General features: G+C 44.8%; 1 protein-coding gene across 4 annotated transcripts in view; it reads left to right on the plus strand.

Moving 5' to 3' along the window:
* Window positions 1-23294, plus strand: part of ACAP2 (ArfGAP with coiled-coil, ankyrin repeat and PH domains 2) — a 121001-nt gene that overhangs the window by 84293 nt on the left and 13414 nt on the right. For 2 of the 4 annotated variants that reach the window (XM_077826192.1, XM_077826193.1), the window contains 7 exons: window positions 9644-9855; window positions 10101-10170; window positions 12182-12276; window positions 14808-14989; window positions 15781-15873; window positions 21133-21320; window positions 21631-21740. In XM_077826192.1, the coding sequence (XP_077682318.1) occupies window positions 9644-9855; window positions 10101-10170; window positions 12182-12276; window positions 14808-14989; window positions 15781-15873; window positions 21133-21320; window positions 21631-21740 (950 nt within the window). Of the gene's footprint in view, window positions 1-9643; window positions 9856-10100; window positions 10171-12181; window positions 12277-14807; window positions 14990-15780; window positions 15874-21132; window positions 21321-21630; window positions 21784-23294 lie in introns of all 4 variants that reach the window. The other 2 variants (XM_077826195.1, XM_077826194.1) reach the window with 2 other exon arrangements.

Here is a 23294-nt window from a genome sequence, read left to right on the forward strand (position 1 = left end):
CAGGGACAAACACCAAGGAAGCAGTTTGCAAGGGACACTTGAGAACTCAGCTAAATCATCTGTGGATCCACCCCCTTGGTTTTTGTTTGGCCTCTATTGTTTCAAAGAAGTCTGAGTTAGGATGACCTTGGACTGGTGGGTCCCAGAGGTTGTGAAGAAAGGTTCTCACCCAGTTTCAAACTATTCACCTCGCCCATACCCACCCTCCACCTCTTGTCCCTCTTCAGGAACTCTTCTAATGAGGCACTTCTACAACTAGAAGTCAGCTCCCTACTACAACTGGGAGCTGTAGAGGAAGTTCCTCAAGCATTGAGAGGAAAATGCTTCTACTCCCACTACTTCTTGATCCCAAAGAGGAATGGTGGGTGGAGACCCATCCTAGTTCTGTGATGTCTGAATTCCTTCATTGATGTTTCAAGTTCTGGATGGTCACCTTAACCTCCATCAACCCCCATTGGATCCTATGGACTGGTTTGCAGCTCGTGACCTATAGGATACTTATTTCCACATCTAAATAGTCCTGGAACATAAACAATTCCTGCTGTTCATGGTATGAACATCCTGCTCTCAGTACAGAGCCCTACCCTTTGGTCTGGACAGCCTGAGCCACATTAAAAAAGTCATTCCCCAATAATATTTGGATTGGGTTATGGGGAACAGCAGCAACTGTTAATTCAGCTTGCAAATTCTCAATTTCCATGTGCACTTTAGCCAAAGGCTCAAGGATTTTGTGACACCCCCCCCCCCCCACTAACAAAATCTCTGCCATCTGTCCTGGCAGTATGTCTTCCTCCTGAACAAGATCTCTCCTGACCACAGAAATTTCTGTGCCAGTATCCTTCCACCCAAGAAGTTCTTTGCCATTTACTCTGACAGCCTTTGTGCTTCCCGCCAGGTTGTGCAGTTGCTATTTTTACAAACCCTGTGTGATAAGTGGCAATTGCCTGAGGTGCCTCTGTGCTCTGGGTAGCAGCATTTCCATGAGCTGCTTGCTGCCTGTTCCCACTCAGCACTGGTCATTTATTCCTCAGGTGCTCAGTGGAATTACAATGATAGCACCTTCTGGGCTCTTCTGTTTTTCAGGAGAGTTGGGACGAGGACTGGAGGAATTACTTGGGGAGCTGAGAGCCTACCCTCCCATTCACCCTCCTTCTTCCCAGGGGTAAAATGGGGAGCCTGCTTCCCACCAAACTTAAACCCCTCTGCCTGTGATTTATTTCTAATAGATGCTTGGGATTCAAATTCCTCCGCAAAAGTAGCAAGCTCTTCAACAGTTTTTTCACCTTTTTTATCCCATAGACACTGTTTCACCTCATCATTAGACATATTCAGGAACTGTTCCTAGGCAACCAGATCACACATTTCAAGCTTCGAAGAAATACCTTTTCCCCTTACACACTTATCCAGTAAATGTCTCATTTGGTTACATATGCCACATTACTCATTCCAGCCCCTCTCTTAAGGTTTCTAAATTTTACTGTAAGTTTCAGGTGTAATCTGAAACTTAGTTTTTAAAACCAATTCCTTAAATTTACCATAATTTGAAGCATTACTAATTGGCATCTTACTGAATATATCCAGAGCTCTCCCAGACAACTTTGGAACTAAAGTGGTCATCTTTTGATCATCAGCAATCTCATGGAGCACTCAGCCTTTCAAAGGTGATGAAATATTCAGCAATGTCCCCAGTCTCGCTATATGCAGAACACAACCACTCCCATTTGTGGATTTTTGGAGAGGTGGGGCCCCCTGGTATGGGGTTCTGATTCCACTTCTCTAGCAAGGCCAGTTCATGCTGTCTCACTTTTTCTCTCTCCTCCATGTCTTTGGCTTGCAGTTCCAGTGCAGCTTTTTGCCTAGCTGCTTCTGCCTCCATCTGCAGACTCTGTAATTCCATACGTTTTCTGTGTTCTTTTTCGTTTTCTGCTGCCTGCGATCTGCAGAGCTCCAATTTTGCAACTGTTTCACTATCACTCATTTTCCTGCTTTTTCTGCCCCTACTTCCCTTGCCCGAAATAAGCAAACAGAAAATAACAAACTGGTAACCACTTTCTGTTCTCTAGCCAACACGCTTAAAACTCCCTTAAAATCACCACCAGTGTGTCAGAGCAATAAGCTGTGCACATTACCCTGCTCTCTGCGCCACTGTGACGGGTTGACCCCGATTTTCCGGGGTGCCACCTCATGTGCTGGGATATCACTGAGCCCCCCTGTTCCACCAGCCTGTACTCCTTCACCCTGTCCTGCTGTGCCAGGCCCTCAAGCCTCTTCTAGCACACACAGACAGGTAGGGACACACCCGGTTGCAGAAGGACATAGACACTGGAAATCAGCTCTGCGTGGAAAGACTCAGCTTGAGAATTGCCCTTTCTGGAGTGTAAACCCAAAAAGTTTATTAACTACGAAGGATAGATTTTTAAGTGATTATAAGGGTTAACAAACAGATCAAAGCGCAGATTACTGAGCAAATAAAGCAAATGCAAACTAAGCTCAATACACTAAAGAAACTGGCACCTAAATATTGTTTTAGGCATTTCTTTCACAGGCCAGACGACTTTTTCTGGCCCAGGCTCAACTCTTCTTCTCTCTTCCCTGCCCTCCCCCCAAGTCCTTGTTTCTGAGATCTTCTCAGCAGTCATCCTGTGGGAGGATTCAGTGAAGAAGAAGCCCTGATTAACTTTCTTCCCTGCCTTAAATAGGATTTACATATGGCGGGAATCCTTTATTTCCCAGTTTGGTCTTTACCCCTTCTGTGGAAAAATACTAGCAGGCCAAGATGGAGTCCAGTACCAGGTGACAGGATCACATGACCCTACAATGTCAAAGCAGCATCCCAGGAAGCTTCTCAGGAAGGTGGGAGATTAGCATCTTCAAAGTCCTATTGCCCTCCCTAGTGGCTCATTGACTAACCAGCCAGTCTTGTGGGCATTCCCCAGGTGCAAACACTTTTGTAGTTGATACATAATCTGTATTCCTAACTTCAGATACAGAAATGACACATGCCTACAAATAGGATAATCATATTCAGTAAATCATAACCTTTCCAATCGCTTACATGACTCATCTTGCATAAAACCTGTCCTAGTTATGCCATATTCATATCATAAGCATATGGGGCATAGTGTCACAACATCCACACCGACTTTGATGTAATATACAGAATTCATAGGAACAGTGATAGATTCCTAGTTGGCAAAAGGATACCTTCCACAGCACCCAGACATCAGTGACAGACATACGACAATTTTATGTGCACCCAGTAACGCAAGTGAAAATCTGCCTGAAGCTACTGGGGCTCATGTCGTGTATGACCTGCAGCTTGCTAAACCTCAAAGGGTGGTTAAGATCTGTGTATTAACCCAAGAGAGACTGTAAGGACATGTGGATACCTCTCCACAGAGAGCCTTTCTTCATTAGACTAGTGGATACACCCAGACCAGGAGTGCACAGGAGCTCCGTTGTCTGCCTCCCTCCCTTAGAATAATCTGATCACGAGTACCTCCACCTATAGGTGGGGAGCACACTTGGACCAACTCTAGATTCAGGGGAAGTGGTTGGCTCTCATGTCATTCCTTCATATCAGTGTGTTGGAACTCCAAATAATTCGATTGGCATGCAGAGTATTCTTACCTCTCCTTTAGGGTCTCCCTGTGCAAGTGCTTATATACAATACCATAGTGATGCACTACATCAACAGGCAAGGAAGGGCCCTATCCTCCCCCTGGTGCCAAGAAGCTATGAGTCTGTGGATATGGAGTATTCGGCACCAGGTCACCCAGTAGCTTTCCATCTCCCAGGCCTTAGGAACATCTTGGTGGGCCAGCTCAGCAGAGATTCTCCAAGAGCCACAAGTGGCCCCTCAAGCCCTTGGCCCTCCAGACAGTCTTTTGCAGATGCGGCTACCCAACAATAGGCTTGTTTGTGTTATGCCACAGCGACAAATGCTAGAGGCTCTGCTCCAGAGGAGGCGGAGTCTGGGATTCCTCACAGGTGCTTTCCTCATCCCTTGGTCTCCAGACCTCATATATGCTTTTCTCCAGGGTCCTGTGAAAGTTCAAGCAGGATTCAGGGACAGTCATCCTGATAGCATCCGCTTGGGCCAGACAGTTCTGGTACCATACCTGATGAGACTGTCAGTTCAGAGGCCAGTCACCTCACTGAGTCTGCCTCGCCTGCTCTCTCAGAATAACAGTCAAGTCCTGCACCTGAACCCAGAGTAACTGAACATGACTGCCTGAACATGACTGAACTAGATGCTGGCTGGCTGATGTTCCCCAGGAGGAGTTGTTTGCTGGTAGTCCTTGACATCTTGCTGCAGAGCAGGAAACTGTCCACAAGACAAACTTACCAATGTAAATGAAGCAAGATGGATTGATTAAGTCACTTATTTAAATCACTGATTTTTAATAATTTAGATCAGCAAGCAGGAGACTTTGTCATCAATTTTAATTTTGTTTTGCATTTGTATTTTTCTACAGAAAGATTGATTCTCATTGATTTGATAACTATTAAAATATGTTGATTTGTAACTACATATAGTCTTTACCCAGTTTTTCTGACTAGGAGGATACACTATCATCTACACACATTTATTTAAGCCGTTATATAGCTTAACTTACATTTATTCAGAATATTAATTTTTACATTTTTATGTTAGAAAGTGGTGAATGATGCATTTCTTATTTAGTAAAATTATTAGTTTTTTAACTTGTGATTTGTGTCAAGCTGTATTTGGATGGAAATTCAAACAAATTAAAATGCACAAGCATTTCAAATTGTTTATTAGTTAAATAAAATGACCTTAAATGAGCTGTATGCATAAGGGAAAAATGGTTATAAAAACATGTCTTGCATTTAAAACTAACTGATTTATTAAACAAAAGTATTATCTGTTAGTGAATTGAACTAATTTTTTCTGGTCACCATGTCCTTCAAGATTTTAGAACTAGTAGCTTTCATCCTCGAACACCCAATTGTTGTTCTGTAGAGTGGGAGAGGATAACAACAAGCTTTCCTGCTGTTTCAGCTTTCAGATGTTTTCTTACTTTGAATGAACTAGTTTTTTAACTGAACTAGTTTAATAAACTGAAATTAAGAAATTATTCTCTCTGTACCTGTAAAAAAGACTACTGCTATCAAAGCTGATTTAGCACTTCAGCAAACTCTGGGTGCAGATACTTAGCCAGTGACTTCCACAAGTTCAGTGATTTGACTTTCTTTGAAACTTGGCGACAAGCATGTACTGCTTACTATTGTTTAATGTATCTGATTTTAATAGATTATACTAAGGTTAGTCCTTAACATAGGTTGTCAAAGTTTCAAATTTAAATGATTTAGTTTTTTAAAAATCAACCCATATTTAAATAAAAAATCCTATTTTTAAAAATAAAATTTCAAATACTGATTTTTTTTTCCTCCGCCTTACTGTAGGGGGATTAACCATGTTTGTCCCTATGTATATTCCACATGTGACATGCACGTGCATCAAGTGCTTGAGACTCAAAAACCTTTCAAGTAGTGTCTGTTGGTCCATGCCTGTGCCCTGGTCCATGCCTGTGTCCAGGGTATAAGGGGAGGTACGAACCAACTGCCTCTGCAGTTCCTGCTTACCATCATGTGGCCAGATTTGGAATCTCTTGTGTCTGAAGATAACTTTGCACTCTTTCTTATCTATAAATATAATTGCATCCAGGTCTTAGTCTAGTGTATTTGGTAGTCTCTTTATAGTTAGTGTAGATCAGCTTTTCCCTGCACCAGGGACCCTCTCCATTTCCCCTCTTGGGAGGAGAACTATGCCCAGGGTTCAAGAACTCTCTTGTCCTTGCTGCTACTTGGTCAGCAACGACCACCAGTGCTATCTTTACTGCCTTAGAGAGGCATGTTTCTCTGCCCTTTCCTCCCTGGACCCGAGGGATGAGAGCTTCGACTGAGGAAATACCTCATGGATAAAGTGGTGAGACCTCAGTTGGATCCAGGCTGGGGTGAGTTCCCCGTTCGTTGGCCTCAGCACTCGAGTAACACCCCTCCGAGCATAAGCTCTGGAGCGGAGGCCAGATCTGATAAAGCTAAAAACTTTGTGTCAGGCTTCTCATGAGAGTTGAGGACACCAGTCACAGAAACAAGAAAAAATGCCCTTCCGGGTCTGTTCCCAAGAGAGAGGATCCCTCTTCGACTCCTTCCAAATCGGGTGAGCTCTCGCGTTCAGGTCCTAAAGACTTAGTCCCACTTAAGCCTCCCAACCATGAGGGTAAGGTGCACAGGAGCAAGTGTGACATTTTGGAGATCACCAAGATCAGTAAGTGTTTCTCTCACCATCTGCCCTATAACCTCAGGTGCCTTCATGCTCTTCTGCTGTAGCTCGCATCCCTGATGCTGGACCAGCTGCTGGTCTCCTCCCTGAGTAGCTTCGCTGCTAGGCAACCAGTGAGCCCAGCTGCAGTGCCTTTGAACTGACAGAGTAACCACAGCCCCTGATTGGCTGCTGATATACCAGCCATGCTTATAAGCCTGGCCTGATAGTAGATGAGCGGATGCTCAGTGCGTACCAGTCCTGCAGCTATGCTTGCCCTTGTTCCAGCCCTGCTCCAGCCTGCGTCCAAGGCTTGCCCCTGCTCTGCACCAGCCCTGTTCCCTTCTGGCTCCACTGCTCCACTTCTGCTCCACTTCTTCCCTACGACTCTGGTTGACCCTCTGGCTCTGGCATTCAGCTTCTGTCCCTCCAGTACTGACCCTTGGCCCGTTCCTGAACTCTGTCTACCCTGGACCTAGCTCTAATCTCTCATTTCACTAGGCTCGACTGTCCACAGCTCAGTGGCAACACCTACCTACAAGTCCAGGGTCTCACCCTGGCTTCCACTAGCCCAGTTACTACTTGTAGGGTAACCCCAATAGCGCTTCTAGTCCTAAGTCTGCCCAAGTCCATCCTTTCCGAGTTCTTAGGTACCTTATGCTCAGACTGTTCCCCTCCATCAGCCCCTTGGCCATCCACTCACTTTGGCATCCACATGCCACACAGTTTGCAAATAGAGGGCTGCTTGGGGTGGAAAAGTAAACAAAAGATTTACTTAATAGAAAAACCGATTCAAAGCTGAAATAGCGAGGGAAAGCAAACAGGTTACACATAAAATAAACATGAATGCAACATCAGGCTTTGTTCTTCTGTATTAGATAAAATCCCTTTTCTAATGAGTTACCTATTGCCTTTGGACAGTTTCCCATGTATCCCCCTAGCTTGGGGATCAAGGGTTCACAGACAGCTTCCGACTTAAAGACTGCTCCTCAGTTTCTGGAGGCCAACCCTAAGACACATGCCTGCTTTTACAAAGCTTCTCACCCCTCCCTCCCCCCCCAATACATGGTGACTCATGGTCATACAGACTGTGGAGATCCCCTCTTGATTCGAGAGCCGGGATGTCTTTCCATTACGTTCAGTGGTCCACCATTGTCCTTTCCTGGGCTGGAAAATGGATGTGTACTTGAAGTTGTTCTAGTGTCAATGACTGGCTGGGAGGTGCCTTTCCCTGTCTGATTGCTCACTGTACTACTGTAAGGTGGAGCTGAAGTTTTATAGACTGAGGCTTATAATTCCCTGGAGGACATCTTCGCCCTCCCATACCCATAATCGCCTGGGCTTCAGGCTCAGTCCTTCTGAGGGAAGTATCCACACCAGAAAAGGAATCAACTTCAAGGAGAAAGAGCTACTCCACTGACCCTGAGTGGGAGATACACAATTCAGTGCTAAACAAAATCTTCATTCAGTGGGGAACTCCATCGTGGGACCTATTCATCTCTGATATACAAGGAGTTCAACATATACTGCACTAGAGCAGCACTGGGTTGGGACTCCAAGGCGATGCCTTTCTACAATCCTGGAAAGACCACTTGAGCTTTTCCCCCTGTTTTGCTGCTGCTGTAGGTTCTGTGGGAGGTTCATCATGACAAAGTGCAAGTCATTGTTATTGCATTCAACTGGCCCAGGCTATTCTGATTTCCAGACCTCCTGTGAATGTCTACCCATCCACCATCCAACCCTTCCTGCATCTATCACTAGAGAATGGCAGGACTAGACATCCCAGCCCATACGGTTTCCACCTCACGGCCTGGTGTCTGGAAGGGGATCATACCTAGAGCGTTCATGTTCGGAGGCTGTTCATCAAACTATTCTTAATCACTGCAGACAAGACTCCACCAGAAATGCTATCTTGCTAAATGAAGGCACTTCTCTACCTGGGCACAACAAAATCATTTATCTCCAGAGACAGCAGGTATTCCTGTTTGTTCTAGAATACCTCCTCACTCTTGAGAAGTTGGGCCTTCCTATTCACTTGCTGTCGGTCCACCTAGCAGCAATCAGTGCCTTGCATCTTTGAGTAGAGGTCTAGTCTATTTTGACTCACCCCATAACACTCAGATTCCTGAAGGGTCTCACTAGGGCCTTCCCACCAGAATTGAAGCCAACAGCTAACTGGGACCTCTGTCTTGTACTCTCAATACTTACTAAGCTGCCCTTTCAACCGCTGGCCATGTGCTTGATGTCCCACCTATTCGCAAAGGTTGCCTTCCTTGTCACCATCACATCAGCCAGGATGGTGAGTGAGCATGATTGAATGCAATCATGGCCAACCTACCACAGGGAACTTGTCAAAAAGAAAAGGTATCCCTTTGCCTCAACCCAAAATTCATCCCTAAGGTAAGTTCTGGGTTCCACATAAATCAAGTCCGTTAACTTACCGGTATTCTTTTCAAAGGTTTATAACTCCAGTAAGGAGAGGAGGCCTGACTCTCAGATGAGCTTTGGCATTCTGCCTACAAAGAATGAAACCAATTAGAAAAATGCCTTGACTATTTGTTGCTATAGCAGAGTGAGCACAGGGACAAGTAATATCTGTTCAGAGACTGTTTACATGGATTTCTATCCTCCTTTACTGTCAGTGCATCTCCCTCTCCAGGACGGTGTAAGGGCCCATTCTACTGGAGCACAAGCAACCTCAGAAGCATCTCTTTGATACTCATCTATGGTGGACCTTTGTAAGGTGGCAGCCTGGGGTTCCAGCCACACTTTCGTGAAGCATTACACTTTAGTCTAAGCCTCTTCTGCAGATGCAGGTTTGGAACATGTTATGGGCATCTGTACCACCTGCATCCTTGTGGCCCCCCCCCCCCCGCCCCTGCTATTTGACTCTTGCTTACCAGTCACCCATGTGTGGAATACAGAAGGATCAGCACTCAAAGAAGAAATGGAGGTTGGTTAGTTTTAACTGGTGGTTTTTTGAGATACGTGATCCCTATCTGTATTCTACCACCTGCCCACTTTCCCTTCTGCTTTGGATTGGATTCACGGTAGTGAAGGAACTGGAGAGGCAGGTGGTCCACAGCTCCCTTTATAATGCTTGCTGCTGAGCACAAGGAGCTCCAGGGCACAGGTGCAGACCAGTAGATGCTGCTTGCAAGATTTTCTGATCTCAGGTTCCTGGTGCGTGTGCATATTGGATGTTTTTGTAGTTACATATCTTTCCTTTCAGTTGTTGTTTAGCAATTAAAGAGTTATAGATAAGTGTGGAAGCTTCCTCCAGGGCCATAGCAATGTTAACTGCTGTGTCTCTAGTTCTTCTTCTTTTTTTTTTTTTTGGTTGTCTCTTTGTAGAAACTAGAGAAGAAATCGTCATCCCCTTCTACAGGAAGCCTAGAATCTGGCAGTGAGTCAAAAGAGAAGTTGTTAAAAGGAGAAAGTGCACTACAGCGGGTTCAATGTATTGGTGGTAACATCACCTGTTGTGATTGTGGCCTGGCAGATCCTCGTTGGGCCAGTATCAACCTAGGAATCACATTGTGTATTGAGTGTTCTGGGATACACAGGTAGGTAAACCCTTCACACATGCCTCATTTCATGCAGCATGGCCAAAGCATTACTTCATTATGAGGTGTTTTTTCCATATTGTAACGTGTTTGGAGGCAAGATTAGAGACCCCTGCATGCAGATAGAATTAAGATAACAGCTTGATCTGCAAGAGGGACTAGTAAGCCTGCTTAACATAAGACAGTATGTTAGCATACAGTAGTTATGTATTAATGTGAGGTGTTTTTTTTTCTCCCCTGTTTAGGAGTCTAGGAGTTCACTTTTCAAAAGTTAGATCCTTAACACTAGATACATGGGAGCCTGAACTTCTAAAGGTATGGTAATCCTTTATGAGAAGAGAGTTTCTAAAAATGATAGTAATAGTTCGTAGCAGGAATTGAATTTTTTTGTCTAATTGTTGGTCTAGAGCTTGTGCTTGGAAATGTCTGTTGGCACGGAACAATTAGTAGTGGGCCAAGTAGCCTTGGAAAGTGAGAGAGGATTATCATATTTTTTATTCACAGCATTTTCAACCTGATTTAAGCACAATAGCTAATGAAATCTGAGTTACAAATCAAAGCCCAACACCATTTGAAAAAAGGGATTCCAAGGCTTCGCTTGGTATAGAATATTGATGTTCAAGACATTACTACAGTTGCTTCAGATTTCTTGTGTGTGCGCATTGTGAGGGGAGGAGAGAGTTATGTGTATGTACTGTGACGGGGCAAGGGCAGATGGCTTTAGTAATGTAGTGGGAGATGGATATATTAGCCGCAGGCTAGCCAAATCCCTGTTACCAGGATAAGCAAATGGCAGCTGCTCCAGGTCAATTAAAACACCTAGGGCCAATTAAGATCCTTCCAGAAAGCAGGGAAGACAGCTAGGTTGATTGGAATACCTGAAGCCAATCAAGGTCTGGCTGAAACTAGTTAAAAGCCTCCCAGTTAAAAGCCTCCCAGTTAGTCAGGTGGGCATGTGTGTCAGGAGCTGTAGGAGGAAGCCGTGCTGCTGGAGATACTAAACAGTACAAATCATATCAGGCATAAGGAAGGAGGCCCTGAGCTAAGGGTGAAGTAGATATTGAGGAAGTGAGGGCTGCTGTGGGGACGTGGCCCAGGGAATTGTACGTGTCCTGTTTCCAAAAAGTCCGCTACCATAGCTGATACTATAAGGGTCCCTGGGCTGGAGCCTAGAGTAGAGGGTGGGCCTGGCCTCCCCCCTCCATTCCCCGATGAATCACTGAGACTAGGAGACGACAGAGACTGTGCAAGGGAGGGTAGCTTCTCCTCGCCTCCCTTGCTGTCTTATGTTGAAAATGACACAGTAGACTGTGACCCGTGCCTCTAGAGAGAGAAGGGCTGTGGGGAGGGTCACAGTGAGCCTCTGAGGCTAGCATAATCCGCCAGGAAGCGCGGGACCCACTGAGACAAGATCGGAGCTTTGTCACAGTACGTATTTATCAGAATGGTGTGATTATTAAGATCCAGTGTCACCTGATGAATAGAAAAAATGCTTTATACATTTGTGCAGTTGGATAGCTGGTCCAAAGCATTTGTTTCTAGCTAGGATGGTTCACAAGTTATTGGGCCTTACTGCTTTTCTAATCCTAAAGAATAACCCTGTAAAAATGGCAGCAGGGATAAGGGTGCGGATTTCATCTTACTTGTGTTGTGGATTTCCACCTCAAATGTGTTAATTTTACAATTAAGCACTCCCCGCCCCTTTAAAAGTCAGGTTAGCAATCTCTATCTGGGTCTGAGAGTCAAGCTGCATTCTTTCCTTCTGACACACCACTCCTAATAACAGTTCTGCAAGGGAAATTCTGCTTGCAGTGACACCTGTGCAGCCCCTGTACCGTTGAGGGTTTTGTACAGATGTAAGTGATTGGAGCTGATTCTGTTGATGCATGAGATGGACTAGAACTCAGTGTATTGCCTCTTATGTGTGCAGGCTCTGCAGGACTAAGAGGAGTATATTCAGTAAAAGGGGCAGGTATGGCTGAGTGAATAAAAGAACTGTTGAGCACGAGGGTGGTGCAATTTTTACATAATCACTTTTCAGACTAGAATCACACTTTAACCTGCTGCTAGTCCCTTGACAGAGTAGTTCTTTTTTGGTACTTGCCATTTACCAGCCCAAACTGTTTTTTCATCACCTCATTTGGAAGTCTGTTTTCTTTTATTCACCACTCTTGTTTCATTACCCCTACTCTGACAAGGTTTGTTAAACTATTGTAAATGAAAGAGATCTCAAGAGGCCCAAACACTGTGGTGATGGGCGAGGTATGAATATCACTCGGAGAGATAATGCCTTTTATAGTTGTGCTGATATTTTCTTGTCTTGTAGCTGATGTGTGAATTGGGGAATGATGTCATCAATAGAATATATGAAGCAAAAGTTGAAAGAATGGGAGTTAAGAAGCCACAACCTGGAAGCCAAAGGTAGTGATTTAGTTTGGTTTTACTGATCTTCTTGTAACTAGTGCTATAAATGTTCTCCCTTTAAACTCTCTGCATTGTCACTTAGCACAAATATCTTAATTTTGTCTTTGTGTTGCTAATTTGTGCCCATTTTGCACCATTGCTCCTTCGGGTCAAATGCCTAATGGTTACAGGTTCTCTTTCATCACTATTGCTTTAATCCTCTGTGGAACAGTGTATTTCTCTCTGCTTCCATTCAGCAGCCCAGCATTTACTGGGGCGAGGAAGTAAAGTCTGCTTTTCTCTGACATGCTTTTGCCAGGAAATTCTCAAAACTAATTTGGTTCATAGACGCTGCTTATGGTGGAGACTAAAGCTTTTGTGTTCTCCTCAGCACTGCACCATATTCTCCCTCTTGGCCTTCTGCTTAGCTCCCTTCACCCTTTCCCCAGTCTCTTCCTCCCACAATCCTGTAATTTTCTGTCTCTTCCAGCCTTAGGCTATATCTACACTACAGACCTTACAGTGACACAGCTGTACCACTCAACTGTGCTGCTGTAAGGTCTCTCGTGCAGCTGCTCTCTGCTGGTGAGAAAGCTCTTCCACTTGCATAATTAACGAGTGGCGGTAGCTATTTGAGGGGGAGAATGTGTCCCACTACCATAGCACTGTCCACACCGGTGCTTTTGTCAGTGAAACTTATGTCAGTCAGGGGTGCGTTTTTTTTCACACCCCTTACCGACAAAAGTTTTGCCGATGAAAGTACTAGTGTAGCCAGAGCCTTACTTTAGCCTTCTCTGCGTGTGTAAAGTCTTCCTCTACCTGTTCAGCTGCTTCTGTTCCACCTTATTTTCATCTCCCACCAGTTCTCGTGTACATTAATTTCTCCCTCAGCTCCTTCTCTGCCACCATCTCTTTGCTGCTGGCAGCGTTTGTTATGACCCTAGCTCTCCTGGCATCCCTGTTATCTCCCACCAGCCTTATTCCACCTGCTGCTCCCTCCCAGCATTCCTTCCCTTGTTCTCTTCCTTCTGAAGCTGTCACTCAATCTCCAGCAAAGCTACCCTATCTCATACCGTCTCCTCCTGCCCTTGTGAACATGTGACTGGTCCCTGGGACGCAGTTTGCACAGATCCCTCTGAGTGCCCTTTCTTTCCCCTTCCCCCCCGGACACTGTTGCCTTCTGTTGGCCCTTTCAGCTTTTCTTTAGCTCTCTGCCCTGTCCAAATCCTCGCCTTTCTCCTCCAGGAGGCCATCATTGGCCATCCTTATCCTGTGCTGATGCTGATTCCCTAGTTTTTCCCTTTTCTCAGTCCCCATCCCTTAACCTGAGTGACTTCAACTTTTATGCTGATGACAGTCTGACTCCAGGGCTACTCAATTCCTCGCAGTCAGCCTGCAGCAATGAAATACACCTCTACCAACTATCTCTGCCACTCCATGACTAACCTCTTCACAAAACAGTGCTCTTTTGAGTCCTTCGCATCAGGGTTCCCTCTCTCATCGCCACCTTATTGCATTTAATTCTTATATTATGTTCTCAACAACCTTCAAGTAGGTATTTCTGATCTTGCCACTCTGTCTCCTCTCATTCCTTCCTATGCTTCATGGTCAAGCTGTGCCCAATCATGCATAACAATAGGTCTCTAAACTTTCATTCTGTGGGTCACTTTATAAGAGAGCTCTTTGTAGAACACTTCCATACCCAAATTCCCAGATCCCTCCTGTATGTTCTTACACAGCTTCATGCTCTGGACTACCACGCTTTGCAGATCACTCATGGTGCATGGACACTAGAAAACCACTGTTGCAGGATGCTTGATGACATTCCCACGAGTGTCTTAGCTATTCTTCAGTAACTCCAGTGATGGTGGTTTCATCAACCCTTTCGTTAATTTATTCCTGTACTTGATTGCTCTTTCTTAGCTTGCACCTGAAAGGTGGCTGAAAAATAAAATCACCTGTTTGTCTCTGCCACACATTTTGTGTGTACCTGGTGATGGCACCCTGAGGTGAGGAAGAAAGCGCATTTCAGTGCAGATTATGCTGCAGCTGCCTACTTTGCACCTAGCATCATTCATCACTCATGTGTCCAGCCCTTATAATCTTAACTTTCCCAGGCATAACATTAATATTTACATAAAAATCTAAATGGACAATATTTTATTAGGTTGCTGTTACATATATAAAGATACGGTATACAGATGTTTCTAAAGTATGACACACTATCATGGGAGTGTAAGCTATTCTAAATATGGAGTTTGGTTTTCTTATAAACTTGTGTTCATTCACTTAGCATTCTCAAAAACTCTTCTCTTGGGCTGAAACAGATGCAGGCTTACTTCCAAAGTGAACTTTAAGTCTGTTCAAGAATTTTGCATTTTAGAGAGCTGGAAAATACTGTTTTCAGCTTTCTTAAAAAAAAGATTTTACATGCAAATAACTCAGAGGCTGAACTGCATTACTTTAATAATGGCTTTCATATGAATGTGTGCACTACTTACTGTGTTCAGTAAAGTTAATATAACTTCATTGATGTTTGTCTATGCCAGGCAGGAGAAAGAGGATTATATCAGAGCAAAATACGTGGAAAAAAAATTTGTGGAGAGACAGCCTGCATCAGTGTCTCCTGAGCATGGAACAAAAGTTCTGCCTCAAAGTCAGGAGGAAAAGAGGCACAACATCCCTGAAAAATCCCCTTTGGCTGGTGAACAAGTCACAGCTTCTCCAACAGGTATTTACACCCCCCTATCTTTGTATCTATTAGCATGTTCTTTTAAAACGTGTCACTGATATTTTATTTACTGAATTGCTATCTCAGTAAAGAGAAGGCAGAGCTGGGTCTCAGTTGTTCAAAGTCTGTTTCAGAGGCTCAGGGGAAATATAATACTTGCCCTGGAGTGTGTTTGATTTTAAGGGGGAGGAGCATCTTAAATTCAGACATGTACTAATCACAGTCTTTCCTCCCTATTTTTATCATCCTAAACTTTCCCAATAACTTCTTCCTGCCCTTTCCCCTCCTTGCTGCCTGCTTTGTGCTTTGCTAACTTGCATGTCCCCAGCGGTTGCTGTAAGTAGCGACGAGGTGAGGCGGGAGTCTCTGTTCTGTCCTGATGAGCTAGATTCACTCTTCTCCTACTTTGATACCTCTTCAAAACTGCGTAGTAGTAAGTACTACTCTCATGACGGGTTCAGCATCTGCATTGTGGTCCATTGTGTGGCGTGGTCATCTCTCTACCTATAGTCCATTGTCTCCAAGCTATTGCATTGCTTCGTGTTTCCGTGAAATGATTTTAAGCTTTTGACTTATCCTGACCTCTTTCCTTTTTATAAAATGGTTGCAGCTTGAACCACTGTAAGTGTCTGGATCAAAAGTGCAGTTTCAGATTATTTCTTTGAATACATTAGAAATATTGAATCGTTACCACTGTTCCCTTAAAAATAACTGGTAATGAATTCAGGACTAAGTGTAAGAGATGGGCACCTTAGTAGCGTGAACTCTAATACGTTTTTTCCTAAAACCAGTAAGAAGCAGTGACAGTGGGACCCAGCACAGTGCCAATGACCGTAGAGAACACCTCGCTTCCACCATCTCCACAAACAGTTTGTATGAGCCAGGTCCGTTTGATCTTGCACTTAAAGATGGGACTTAAGTGATTTCTTTTTCTGATTAAAAACATGCTAGCAAAAAGCAGACTGCGACTTGCTGGTCCCAGTAAATACTGGTGGTATTACTAAGATTTCCCCTTTTCCCCCTCCTGTTCCGAGTGTCGTTTTAATATAGCTGCTAATTCCTGCGAGCGAGCAGCAGTATTGTCTTTCACCCGTTCTCCCTCTCATGTGTGGTAGCAGGAAGGTAGCTGAATCCTTCTACATCCCACTGGAAGATGTTTTTCTGCCTCAGATAATACCAAACTGGAATTTATTTTTACATCTTTTAGAGCAGTGCTGTTTTGACTGTCCTCTGAAGGAAGGCTTCTGGCATTAAAGACTTACATCCCTAGTTAGCCACCATTCATAAAAATTGCAAATAGGTGTCCAGAGGAACATATATAAATGGTTGAATATATATTGCATCCTGGTAGCTGGAATTCTGACTCACTCAGAAAGAGTGGGAACTTAATGAATGTACAATTCTTGTTGGAGTCTGAAAGCAGAGCAATGAAACAGTCAGAGTTGGGAGTTCCTTTAAAAGTTGCTCTTATTTCCCCAAGATACCTTCATTAGCCCAGCTAGTAAAAACTGAAGTGTTTTCGGTCTTGTCATAGGGTGGTCTGGGCCTGAAGAGCTCTCCTGCCGCGTGCTGCAGCATGACTGGCACACCTGCCTGATTTCCCCCCTGCAGACTCTGTAGAAATAGTCAAAAGTCTTTCTGAGGACAAATAGCCCTTCTGAGGTTCATTTATTGCAGAAGTCCCATGCACATAAATCATAACAATTCATGTCCCATGCTATAGAATTTCCCCAGCATCATCCAAATGGTACATGCAACACACAGCTCTGGTGCCCCCACAAGGCCTCAGCCCTCCAGCGCAGCCCCGGCACTCTTCACCATGCCCCAGCCCACACTTCCATACGGAGTGCAACTCTGTTCTTCCCAGCGGGTACCTGGCAGCATCAGTCACTCCCTATAGCCCTCTCACTGTTCCCCTGGGTCCAGCTCTCCAGCATGGAGACATTAGCCAGTAAGCCTCTCCCCTGCTCTCAAGCTCTGGCTCTCCGGCTTGGGACATAGACTAGCAAACCTCTCTTGCTGCTCTCTTTGCCTTCAGCCTTCCCCCAGGAACGACCTTCTGCTTCCTTCTGGGACCATCCAACAGCCCTGATCCTTGGCAGCTCTCACCTGTCCCTGATTCCCACTCAGGCAGTTCTGATTCACCAGGTCTCTCTCTTTGTGTATCTCCCTAGTCTGTTTTAGCTCCAGGTGCTGCCCTAGCCTCTTAATTGGCTAAATGGGAGTGTTGCCCTTAGGGAAGAATGCCTTCCTAATACCAGAAAGTGGTGATCTGGTCAGAGGTGCTTCAGTTTCGAAACACAATTCACAATATACCTGTAGGGCAGAGAGAGCAGGGCAGCAGCTGCAGCAGGAAGGCTGCTGCATGGTTGTGGGGGAGGGAGAAGAGCCATTCAGCTCCACCCCCACCCCCACAACAGCCTGCTAAATAGATGGCACCAGGAGGCAGAGAAGCCTTTTCCTCTTCCTCTGTCCCCTCAGCTCCCCCATACAGTTTCCACATCTGCTCTGGGCTGTGTGTGTGTGTGTTTGGGAGTGCGCCAGGGGATGGTGCTATTACAGAGTATCCAAGTTACCTCTTCCTGCCACTGTTCACCTGGAGCCCAGAGGATACTTGCTCTTGCCAGTCTGGTCTGATCAAATGTTCCCCTGCTGAAATGGGCAGCGGGGGCAATCCCAGGTTCCAGGCCATCTTTTTTAGCACAGTTCTATAGCTTTTTGCAGCAGTTCTGACTGGGATCTTTTTCTCCGCTAGAGCTGTGTCAGTAAACCCTTTGCACCAGAAGGGAGCAGACTCAGGCTATGTCTACACTGCACTTCCATTGGTAAAACTTTTGTCTGTCAGAGGTGTGAGGAAAAACTCATCCCTGACCAACAAAAGTTTTACCGATGAAAAGTGCCGGTGTGGACAGTGCTTTGTGGGCGGGAATGCATCTCCCACCTGTCGTTGGGAGTGGTTTTATTTTGTTGGCAGGAGAGCTCTCTCCTGCCAACAAAAGGCAGCTTACGCTGCATGCCTTTCAGTGCAAGGCTTTAGCAGCACAGCTATGCCACTATAAGGTGTGCAGTGTAGACATAGCCTTAGAAATCTTCCCGTGTTGCCAGCATTGCTGAAACATATCAGGCATCTTTTTGGCAACATGCATGCTTCTCTTACTTTTGTTTACTTGATCACCAAAGCTACAAGTCGTAATTGCTCCCTGCCTGATGGATCTGTGTGTCTGACATTCAGACAGCTCAGATTTCTGAATGTCCTATGTGTCTGAAGACAGGCTGCCCCTTGCTGCGACTGTGAATGATACAGCAACCAGCCACTGCTTCGCCACGGCCTCCCCTTCTCAGCCCTTGGATGGAATTGGAAGTTCCCTTCAATGCTTGATGCTGACTTGCCCTTTGCTTGCAGATCTCAGATGACTTGTTTCCTGTTTCTCTGTAATTCTTTTGTCAGTTAATCGCTGACTTGGGGCATGTCTACACTTGCCATTTAAAGTGGAAAAAGTCCCTTTTTTGCACAAAAACCCATGGGAGCGTCTACCCTTGCCCAATGGCTTTTTGCGGTGAAACTCTGAAGTTTTACTGCAAAAAGAAAACCACCTCCACAAGAGCCATACAGCTCTTACTGGTGATGCTTTTGCGGTGATGTGCAAGTGAAGACACGCTCTTCCTGTTTACAGAGCTTTTAGCCTCCGTAGGATCTCCCACAGAGCCTAAAGTGACCACTCTAGCCAGCAGTTCTGCAGCTCTGATGCCAGGTAAACAGACATCCACCCCTCCCCTGTAGAGCCCCGGGAACTTTGAAACGCCCCTTCCTGTTTTCTTGGCAAGTGCTCGCCTATCATCTGGCCAGCTGACAATGGCTGCTCCGCGGAGCAAAGGATCTCCTGCTTGGAGCAATGCTGAGCTACTGGAGCTGATCAGTGTTTGTGGAGAGGAGGCTGTGCAGGGACCCAGGATGCCCCACGATATCCCCCCTCCTCCCCCAAAAATGGAGAGAGCTGCACTGTGGGATAGCTGCCCTCAGTGTGCTGCTCTCATCGGGGATGGAAGTGCTGCTCATGTAAACACTCTGAAGCCTGAGGAATGAAGTGAGGAGACAAACCAGCGCTGTTCTTTCCCCGGTTCCCTATCACCGGTGAAACTTACAGCGCAAGAACTCTGCAAGTGTAGACGTACCCTTAGTTTTCTTTTATTTACAAGCCTGACTGCTAGAGTGAGGCCAGGCTTAGCCAGTGTGGTGAGACTTTGATGTGCTGTGTGTCTGTGATGCATCTTTTTTGCTGATTTGTTGGGGCTTTTTTAGATTAAGTTTCAGTTCTGATGGTTGGTTTGTTACGCTTGGGGAATGACCCCAGCAGTTGAGCGGTGTCACCCAGGTACAGTCATAGCCTTCAGTGCCTGTATTGGATTGGCATGTAGGATCACCTCTTGCAGTCAGATCCTGGAGTGAATGCCGTTTTGTGACAAGTCGCCCCAATGCATCCCATAAGTTAACACCATCATGGTACACAGCCTTAGGGAAGGAGCCCTTAAGCCGTGTTTAGCTCTCACTGGTACCGAGAGTCTGGGTTGAAAAGTGGTGCTTCAGAGCAGAGCTGTCCTGATAGGCCCAGAAGCACTTTTCAACATTTTTGTAGCTATTTGTTGTTCCATAGGTCAGAGCTGAAGGGCTGTGTCCAGGTATTAGCTCTGAGTTTTGACGTTTCATGCCCTGAAGCCTGCCTCAAGATGTACATCAAGGCTGCTTCTTCCCATCATGTACCTCTCTTGTCTTTGCTGGAAATACAACTGAACTTCCCAGACAGGCCTTTTATTCACTCTAGTCTGCTTGGGGAATTGTGCCTGAGGTTCTCTGGCCTGTGCTATGCAGGAGGTCAGACTGGATGATCGCAGTGTTCCCATCTGGCCCTGGAATCGGTGCATCTCGGTGCAGTTCCGAGGGGTCAGGCTGGTGGATCCGTGGCAGCATAGCCACATCACTAGTATAATTGCACCAAGGTATCTGGAATCTCTTGCATCCAGTCTTTCCTTTTCTTTAATTGGTCACAAATATCCTTATTCATGCCATGCCGAAGAGCTGTCTGACATCATTTTTCACTGTTATTCCCAATTAGGCTTCAGCTTGAAAGCTGTGTTAAGGCACATTCGGACAGAGGGCAAGTCTGCAACAGTTGCTAGATTAGCTCCTGTGCAATGGAGTTGCAGGGCAGCCACATGCAGTTCTCATGTGTGTACAAAGCATTATTGCATAGACTCACTATCATGGCACCAATCCTGGTTTGTGCCATCTGCTCAGCAACCATTTTCTGGGTTGAGTACCCAAACTCTGCTTCCATATACTTTTTTTTTTTCATATTCAGAGCAATCTTGCCTCTCTATTTAAAACTTTGCATTACTGTTTGTTTATGCATTGTATTGACACTAGGTGGTTCCTTTGACCCCTATTTCTACTAGGTTAGCTTAATAGCAAGTTTCTATACATTGCTAAAAGAAAAGGAGGACTTGTGGCACCTTAGAAACTAACCAATTTATTTGAGCATAAGCTTTCGTGAGCTACAGCTACATACTGTGGAAACTGCAGAAGACAGTATGCATCCGATGAAGTGAGCTGTAGCTCACGAAAGCTCATGCTCAGATAAATTGGTTAGTCTCTAAGGTGCCACAAGTCCTCCTTTTCTTTTTGCGAATACAGACTAACACGGATGCTACTCTGAAACATATAGGTTGCTAGTTAAGGTGCTTTTTATGGATGCATCCCTGGAGCTCTCTAGTTTCCTTTACAAGCTGTACCTTGGGAGAAAAGAAAATTTCTTGGCTGTAATTCTTGTTCTCTGAAGTCAGATACAACAGCTAGATTAATGAGTGACCTTCCACAATTACTAATAACTTGGTGGTTATTAATAGTTTTGAATGGAACCACAAAGTGACTTTTATTGGCTAGTGACTTTTATTGAACTTAGCCATGGCCATCTATGTCCCCCAATGGCAAGATGGTTCAGTGGCTCAGAACACTGTTCTGCAAAGTCTGACCTGCCATGTGCCAGAGGCATGGATTTGCAGTGTGGAGTGATCTATTTCTATACTCTAAGTGTATTCAGCACCTTCTGAGAGCAAGAATTACAAGTAATTAATCTTCTTTCTTTCAGAAGGAGAAAAGCGAGATTCTTGTTTGTTTCATGATTCAAAACAGCTTCATCCAGGACTGCAGCTTTATCGAGCTGCCTATGAGAAGAACCTTCCTGATATGGCAGAGGCATTGGCCCATGGAGCTGACGTAAACTGGGTCAATACAGAAGAAAACAAAGCAACACCACTGATTCAGGCAGTCTTAGGGGTATGTGACTTACTGCATCTTGATTCATGGGGGGAACTAGTAGAAATATCACTGGATAGGTGATAACAGCTAATTATTTGCCTTGCTATCTAATGATGGCATTTGATTTGTGGTACCAAAGTTGACTATCAATTTACCTTCCTTTCTCATAAAGTGATCTCTGAACATTTCTCTGTTACTGACCTGGTTGAGACCATATACACTGCCAATACTGAAATGTGATATCTGAGGCCAAATCCACTGAAGGCAGGATTTGGTCTTGGTTCTAAAGGGTTAAGCATTGAATTGGTCTTTTGTCTTCATTCCTTAGGGCTCATTGGTTACATGTGAGTTTTTGCTGCAGAATGGTGCCAATGTCAACCATAGGGATGTGAAAGGAAGAGGACCACTACACCATGGCACAGTCTTGGGGCACACTGGGTAACACGCTGCTGCAGGACTTGTTGAACACCCATTCTTCCCTGTATTCATTGATTTGCAAATATACTTCTTACGTTTTCAGCATTTCCTGGCATTTTAATATATGTTGAAAAACTGAAGTTATTCTTAAGGACATTCTGACTTTTTATGCACAGCCCCTTTTCAAACTAGCATTTTCATTCATTAACAAGCAGAGTATTGGACTGTAAAGGGCTAGACTGAAAAGTCCAGTGTCCTTTTGATAATAATATGTATTAAATGATAGTTAGAAGAACTTGGGACGTATTTCAATTACCAATTGCTGCTAACTCCTGAGGGGCACTGCACTTCTTACGAAAGTGACAAACAGATAGAACTGGTGTAGAGGGGGCCAGAACAGTCCCTGATTTCTTCCTGTCAACACACACTGCTCTGCCAGTGCGCCTCACGTGTGTTCAAACATCGCCAAGCGCAGTGGGGCACAGATCTATGACTGAGGCCCCTACATGCTACTGCAATAAAAATAAGTAGTAGAAAATAATAGTCTGACCTGCAGTGTCCCTGCTATACACCTGCTTGAACTTCTCTTGACGAGATACTGCCAGGCTTGCCAGAATTTCACTTCGTCCTGGGGGAGTTTTGAGGAAGGGAGGAAAAGCTTAGTGCCTTCCCTGGTGTGGGTGAAGGGCCCCCAGTGCCGGGCAACTGAACAGGGTTTCAGACAGTCTCTCTCCACTGCTACAAGCAGGTGCCTGAATCTGAAGACTCTTCAGCATGTACATTCTATCTTGTTTGTGCTGCTCAGTGGTGGTTCTCTTGCAACACACTGGAGGTGGGCGGCCAGATTTCTGGCATGTCACATTAAAAAGATTGTAAAGGAGATTTTAAACTAAGGGCTGGGGGAAACAGACAGGTGCGGAGGGAGCACCTTCTTCCAACAGAGACATCCCTTAGGGGAGGATTTATTAAAGAGGATCTTCTATATCCTAGTAAAGAGGAGAGGATAGAAGTTGATAAAATACAGGCAGAAAATGAAAAGAAACAGACAAAAAGTGGCCCATTCAATTACATCAGGTGAAGGCAGACAACCAAATACTGACCAGTTTTGCAAGTGTTTGTATACAAAAGCAATAAGTCTAAATACTAAGATGGGTGAATTTGAGTGTCTGGGATTAAATGAGGTTGTTGATATAATCAGCATCACAGAAGCTTAGTGGAATAATGATGATATAAAATATACAGTAGAACCTGAGCTATGAACACCTCTGGAATGGAGGTGGTTCATAATTCTGAACAAAAGTTTACAACTGAACACTGATTTTATACAGCTTTGAAACTTTAATGTGCAGAAGAAAAAGGCTGCTTTTAACCGTCTTAATTTAAATGAAACAAGCACAGAAACAGTTTCCTTTCCGTGTCAAATCTTTTTTTAAATTTTCCTTTTATTTTTTAGTAGTTTACGTTTAACACAGCACTGTACTGTTTGCTTTTTTTCGTCTCTGCTGCTGCCTGATTGTGTACTTTTGGTTCCAAATGAAGGGTGTGGTGGACCGGTCACTTTGTAACTCTGGGTTT

Source organism: Eretmochelys imbricata, chromosome 9, assembly GCF_965152235.1.
Source record: "Eretmochelys imbricata isolate rEreImb1 chromosome 9, rEreImb1.hap1, whole genome shotgun sequence".
NCBI lineage: Eukaryota > Metazoa > Chordata > Testudines > Cheloniidae > Eretmochelys > Eretmochelys imbricata.